The 6,899-nt window shown below is 54.3% G+C and overlaps 1 protein-coding gene across 1 annotated transcript; it reads left to right on the top strand.

Moving 5' to 3' along the window:
- The first annotated feature begins 5,426 nt into the window (after positions 1-5,426).
- CHST1 (carbohydrate sulfotransferase 1) lies at positions 5,427-6,683 on the top strand. The gene has a single exon (XM_011356870.1). It carries the CDS (start codon positions 5,447-5,449, stop codon positions 6,680-6,682), a length of 1,236 nt encoding a protein of 411 aa, XP_011355172.1. The 5' UTR covers positions 5,427-5,446; the 3' UTR covers position 6,683.
- Positions 6,684-6,899: the final 216 nt, after the last annotated feature.

The following is a 6,899-nucleotide window of genomic DNA, read 5'->3' as shown; positions in this document are numbered from 1 at the left end:
GCCTGTGGCATTCAGTTCCGTGTTCCTTCCTCTGCCAGAGCGGAATGAGGCCAGGGAGGAGAGGCCCACAGGATGAGGTGAGGCTGCCTGTTGCTGCTTGCCTCTTGGTGTGTTGGCGAACAAGAGGGGTGCACAAAGCAGAGGCCGCAGCCTGGGTGGGAGTGTCATCATCACACCTCACTGCATCCTGCATCATCACCTCCAGCTGGCTGCATCCTCATATTAAGCTGCCGCCAACCAGCTGGGAATTCTGAACACAGTGAACGCAGGGCTAAGAGGCTGCACTACAGGATGTGGCCCTTAGAGGGCAGCAGGAGAGCCACTGCAGTGGCTCAGCATGAGAGGTTCGGGGGCTGGGAGAGGAGCGGGAGAGAAGGGGCAGCCTGCAGAGGCCTCTGCCTGGCAGAGGTCTGGACACAGCGGTCAGGGAGGGTGTGCCTCACTGCCAGAGTCAGTGATGATTTGTTCTGAGGCGTTTGCCCTAGACAAAGAACAAACAAGGCAATTAATGATAACAGTAACTTACATTTACTCTATGCCAGGCACTGTATTAACTAATTAGTCCTCCTCACAACAGGCTTGGTAACATTATCCCCATTTCGTAACTGAGAAAACAGAGGCCCAGAGAGATTAAGAAATCTGGCTATCAATGGGGCTGGTACCAGAGCCCAGTCTCAAGCATGAGGCTGTGCCAGATTCTGTGCCTAACATTGTCTAAGTGCTTTAAGTCCTTCGGTTCTTACAACCACTACTATGGTTATACCCATATTACAGATGGGGAAACTGAGGCTCAGAGACAGTGCATCACCCAGGTCCACACGCCTGCTAAGTGATATCTAGATGGGTATGGTTCTATGGTTTGAGTTCTTAGCACTAAATCATAGTTTTCCAATGTGGAGGTGTTTTCTACTCCCCATTGTACCTTTATCTGTGCTCTAACGGGAAGGTGGCTGACACTGAAATCTGAGTTTTCTGTTGGGCGTGAGAGTTCACCAGCTCCCCTGCCTTCCAACAGAAGTTATGGAATCCCGAGTCTAAGATTTGCCCGGATTTCAACTAACCAGAGGTGGAGGGAGGCCATGCCAGAGGCTGCTAGAAGCTCAGGGAGGGACCCTGGGGCTAACAGTCTGGCTTGGAGGATGAGGGCATTGAGGAGTCCCTTGCAGTAGCCAAAGCTCCTCTGGGAACAAAGGAATCTGGCCCCTGAGCCTCTGGTTTCCAGGGTACATGCCTCTAGCATGCCAAAGACGCTTGGCCAGCCCTGGCTCCTGCTCTGCCAGGCTGGCAGGAGCGTGGGGACATTTCTAATTTCTAGGAGGGTCTTACTTCCTCCATCCTCCTGTTCCCATGCCCTGCTTTGCCCTCCCAGGGGGCAGAGGATGGCCAACGATGGGGACTTTGAACACATTTCCCTCCTTAGTACCCAAGCTGCACCTTGTGAATCTGAGGCCCTTTCTTAGGGATTTGTAACATTGAGATGCTTTAGCTACTTCTTATTCATTAGCAAAGGCAGCAGCTTCCAATATTGCCCTAAGTTTCTCTGGGTGGGGATGGGGAGGGGAAGTGGGAAGAAGAAACTGAAATGGTCCCCCTCCCTTCAAGATGTGTCTCTTTAAAGAAAACCCTGGGCGAATTCTGGTTTTGGGACCAAAATCTTAGTTAAATGAAATTTCTTTAAGGGTTCTGTTTCCTGTCTTGGCGGGGACCAAAGCAGGTGGAATGTGAATGGAATAGGGATCAGGGAGGAGGATTCGGGCATGGATTCCAGAGTACAGTACCTGGGCTGGAATCCTGGCTTAACCCTTTGCTTGGGGTGTGAGCTTGGGGAAATTATGTAACCTTGCAAAGCCTCAGCTTCTTAATCTGTAAAACGGGGATATGGCAGCATCAGTCTCACAGGGTTAGTGTGAGGGCAAGATGAGCTGATGCCTGCAAAGGTAGCATATGCCTGGGAGAAATAGCATGAATGTCCAGTAAGTGCTCTCCTTTCTTTGTGTTAATTTTACCTATAGTGTCTAGAACAGTGCCTTACTGGTGCCGGTTATCTGACAGATGTTTTTGAATAAACACAAAGGAAGTACAAACAAATGAAACGGCATTGCAACTAAAGACTGGGCCCCTAAATAACTTATAGATATTACCTAGCACTATTATTGATGGCATACCCTCCCTGTTCTTTAATGGTGCTCACATTTGTCTTAGGGCCCTTAGGCAGGGTGGGCCTGCACTTTGCAGGGGAATCAGGTTTAATAGGGAGGCCGTTCTCTCTGGGTGCCTCATCCATCCCAGCATCCTCTGCTGCCATGGGGTCAGCTAGGGGTCGGATGAGGTGTGGTCAGGGTTTTGTGTTTTCTCTCTTCACATTGGAATTTCCCAGGAATCTAGACTGTGCCCGTTTCCTATTTATTGCTACCTGATGACATGGTACTTCTTCCGGTAGGTACTAAGTGGAGTTTCATACTTGAAACAGGACTGTTAGGCCCGAGAGCCTCAGCTGGCCTATTGTCATCTCAGCCTAGCCTTTTTTGCCTTTCCCAAGGCAAGCTCTGTTTCTTCCCTCCTATGCTGATGTTGAAGGGGCCAGGGCACTAGCCTAAGAGTCTGACCCAACAGGATTTTGAGTCTCTGCTACTTCTTACTTGCTTATGCACATACTTAGTCTCCAAGCCTCAGTTTCTCCATCTGAACAATGGGAATGAGGACCCTGACCTCTCATAGGGGGTTGTAAGGAAAACCATGGTGTCGAGAGTTGAGTGAGCTGAGGCAGGCAGTGCTGCAGCTTTGGGAAATGGGAACCCACTTACTCCACCCCCAAAGAAGTCATGCCAAATATTGGGATGTGGGAAGGCTATTCACAAAGCACATGAGTTGGCCTCCTGAGCCACGAGCCAACAGATCAACAAGACCAGACAGAAAAGGGAAGGAGCACACTCTAAGTTTTAGAAATCATTTGTCTGCCCCCTTCTAATGTTCAGTCCCTCTCATGCCATTTCACAAATGGGCTGGGGACATTAATAAAATGCATGTTTGAAGGCCAAGTATGTGTACGCTGGAGAGCTTGGGTTGCAGAGAACTTGCTAGATGCGGGTTAAACCAGGCATCTGAGCCTCAGCTTTCCCATCTGTGAAATGGAGCTTATACAGGCTTCCACATAAAGTTCCCGAGAGGAATAAATGAGCTCATGCAGGTTAAGGGATTGGCACTAAGGAAGTACTCGATAGATGCTAACCAAAATAATGCTACGACCTTGATGTTTTAACTTAGAATCTTCAAGAGAGCATGAGGTCAGGAATGCTCCCTGGTCCACTTTTGTTTTGAGTTTCAGGTAGCCGTTCTCTTTCCGGTGTGGTTTGAAGAAGAGCTTCCCTCTTGGCTGTTCCTTCCTTGCGGGCCTCAGCATCTGGGCTGTCGTGACTGAGCTGCTGTTTCCAACTGGAGGTGTGCGGTGAGGCCCCCCGCCCTTGTTGACTTCCACTACACCCTTCCTTGGGAGTCACTGAACAAGTGAAATTTTGAAAGGTCAGACTATTCTGTTGATTTAAAATGTAGAACGAATCGAGGCTGTGCTCTGGCCCAATTTTCTGGGGTAAGTTTGACTGTGACCCTCTGCTCCATTGGAGGCTGAGTGCTGTGGTTGGTTGGGTCTTTCTGGTCACTAGAGCTGAACAGAGCTGGCTAGGCCTGGGAGTGTTTATGGTCAGCAGATTTCTTTGCACGTCTCTTGGGTGGTGGGTGGGTGGGTGGGTGCCTTCCTGGGGTGTTTGCCCATGTGAGTCACCAACTCTTGGTTGGCTGGAGGTGCAGGTTTGCCAACTACCTGGGTACTGGTGTGAGCAGAGGGACTGTGGCTTGTTAGAGGGTATGGGTTGGGGGAGGAGGTGGGTGGAGGGGGTGGGATATAGCCCAAGACTTAGAGGGCTGGATCCGAGGGATCGGAGATGGCACTGGGTTACTTAGAGCCCTGAGTCAGTGATAAGTCTGAGAGAGCAGGCAGGGCCTCAGCACCTGGCCATGGGAGAAAGTCAGTGGGGCACAGGACACAGGAGAGAAGGGTGGGAAGGGAGGTGCTGGGAGTCTAACCTCATCCTCAGAACCCCTTCTCTCCCTGTGTCCCCACAGTCTGCTGGCCACGGGGCTGCTGCACAGGCTGGGACTGCCGGCTAGGCCAGGAGACCTGGTGGCTGTGGACGTCCTAGCTCAGAGCAGCCCCTCTTTGGTGAGTGGTGGTGCCCTCCTTGAATCTGCTCTTGGATTAGCCCCAGCCCTCCCCCAGGGCGTGGTAACTAAACTAGCCTGCCTTGGGGGACTTCCAGATGCTCAGGTTGGCTCCTTGCCCTGAACCCTGGGCACACCCTTAACTTTCCCTGCTCTCCTGGGGCGCTCCCTATCCCCTATGCTTTCCTTGGAGTGCCCCTTCTGTTCCATCCCTTCCTCTTCTCTCTGTCCTGCCTAGTTCTCTGAAGCCATTGCAGGATTACAGATGGGTCCCTGAGCTCACCCTGGGGCAGAAGGGGCTGGAGGCCCAAGGGTGAAGACCTTTGAGGACTGGCTGGGGTGGGAGACCTGGAGGGATCAGTTCACTCTGCTGTCAGTAGAGGCCATCTGCCCTATGGCCTGGACTCCTACCTCCTGTGGCTGGGAGAAAATCCTGGAGGACACTGGGGCCTGGGAAGGGATGCTTCTCAGCAGTCCCTGGACTTGTCCCTGCTCTGGGCCAGTTGACCCTTACAGACCCTAGGGGCCCCAGGAGTCCTGATCTGGAGTAACCTGGTCACCTGCATCCATAAGTCGAAGGGGATGGTGCGTCACACAGTTGTCCACTTTTCTCGGCCCAGCAGGCATAGAGGATGGACACTGGTGGCCCATCGACTCAGTGTGCCAGGTCCTTTCTGCATGGGGGCTTTGGTAGGAAGAGGTATCTGACGTGGACTCTTTCCTCTTGGGGGTGAGCAGGGGATGGAGGAAAGATGACCACAGGGGAAATAGGTCAGCTCATGGGGGTGGAAGAAGGTGGGCCCAGGAGATGCTGGAGGTGTGACAGGCAGTGGCAGGGGAATAGTTGGAGGAAGGAACTAACTGGTCATTTCCTATGAGTGGGAGTTGGGGGAGTTAGTTTCTTGCCCCACAAAGGAACCGAGAGTTCTAGCGGGAGGCCTTTGCAGCATTCCGTAGGTTAAACCCTGCCGGATGGGGTACAGGGAATCTTTGTTCAGTCCCCAGTAACTCCTGAGACTCTCCAGAGAACGATGAAGTCTAGTGTAGAAGCTGCTCAGGCCTTAGGTGCATGAGTGAGCACTGGGCAGGGAGCTGGGGTGCTTTCCTGGGCCCCGTCTAGACCAGCTCCTCTTCCCTGTGAGGTACCCAAGCCTGGCTGCCCCTTGATGGGGTCTGTCTTTGCCTGCAGAGCTCACAACGTGAAGAAGCAGCCCCATGAAGGTGCCCAGCCATGCAATGTTCCTGGAAGGCTGTCCTCCTCCTTGCCCTGGCCTCCATCGCCATCCAGTACACGGCCATCCGCACCTTCACTGCCAAGTCCTTCCACACCTGTCCGGGTCTGGCTGAGGCGGGGCTGGCCGAGCGGCTGTGTGAGGAGAGCCCCACCTTCGCCTATAACTTCTCGCGTAAGACCCATATCCTCATCCTGGCCACCACGCGCAGCGGCTCCTCCTTCGTGGGCCAGCTCTTCAACCAGCACCTGGATGTCTTCTACCTGTTTGAGCCCCTCTACCACGTCCAGAACACGCTCATCCCCCGCTTCACCCAAGGCAAGAGCCCCGCGGACAGGCGGGTCATGCTGGGTGCCAGCCGCGACCTGCTAAGGAGCCTCTATGACTGTGACCTCTACTTCCTGGAGAACTACATCAAGCCACCGCCCGTCAACCACACCACCGACAGGATCTTCCGCCGCGGGGCCAGCAGGGTGCTGTGCTCTCGCCCCGTGTGCGACCCTCCGGGCTCAGCTGACCTGGTGCTGGAGGAGGGGGACTGCGTGCGCAAGTGCGGCCTGCTGAACTTGACTGTGGCCGCCGAGGCATGTCGTGAGCGCAGCCACGTGGCCATCAAGACAGTGCGGGTGCCTGAGGTTAACGACTTGCGGGCCCTGGTTGAGGACCCCCGGTTAAACCTCAAGGTCATCCAGCTGGTCCGAGACCCGCGTGGCATTCTGGCTTCCCGCAGTGAGACCTTCCGCGACACATACCGGCTCTGGCGGCTCTGGTACGGCACCGGGAGGAAACCCTACAACCTGGATGTGACGCAGCTGACCACTGTGTGTGAGGACTTCTCCAACTCCGTGTCCACCGGCCTCATGCGGCCCCCGTGGCTCAAAGGCAAGTACATGTTGGTGCGCTACGAGGACCTGGCCAGGAACCCCATGAAAAAGACTGAGGAGATCTACGGGTTCCTGGGTATCCCCTTGGACAGCCACGTGGCCCGCTGGATTCAGAACAACACGCAAGGTGACCCCACCTTGGGCAAGCACAAATACGGCACCGTGCGCAACTCAGCGGCCACGGCGGAGAAGTGGCGCTTCCGCCTCTCCTATGACATTGTGGCCTTTGCCCAGAATGCCTGTCAGCGGGTGCTGGCGCAGCTGGGCTACAAGATGGCCACTTCGGAGGAGGAGCTCAAGAACCCCTCCATCAGTCTGGTGGAGGAGCGGGACTTCCGCCCTTTCTCGTGACAAGGGCTCCGTGGGTGGGGGTGAGGGGCACATGGTGTTGGTTTTGATAAAATGGACCGTTTTTTAACTGTTGCCTTATTTCCCCTCCCCCTCCCAACTTGTCTTTGTGTCCTTCCCGCCCCCTGCCTACCCCCCACTTCCTTCTGCCTCTTTTGTCTCTGAAATTTGCACTATGTCTTGGACAGGAATCACTGGGGCAGAGGGGGAGTGAAGTGGG

This window comes from Pteropus vampyrus, unplaced genomic scaffold, assembly GCF_000151845.1.
Source record: "Pteropus vampyrus isolate Shadow unplaced genomic scaffold, Pvam_2.0 Scaffold31, whole genome shotgun sequence".
In the NCBI taxonomy this organism is placed as follows: domain Eukaryota; kingdom Metazoa; phylum Chordata; class Mammalia; order Chiroptera; family Pteropodidae; genus Pteropus; species Pteropus vampyrus.
The sequence above is the reverse complement of the archived record's forward strand: the minus strand, read 5'-3'. Positions and strand labels throughout refer to the sequence as shown.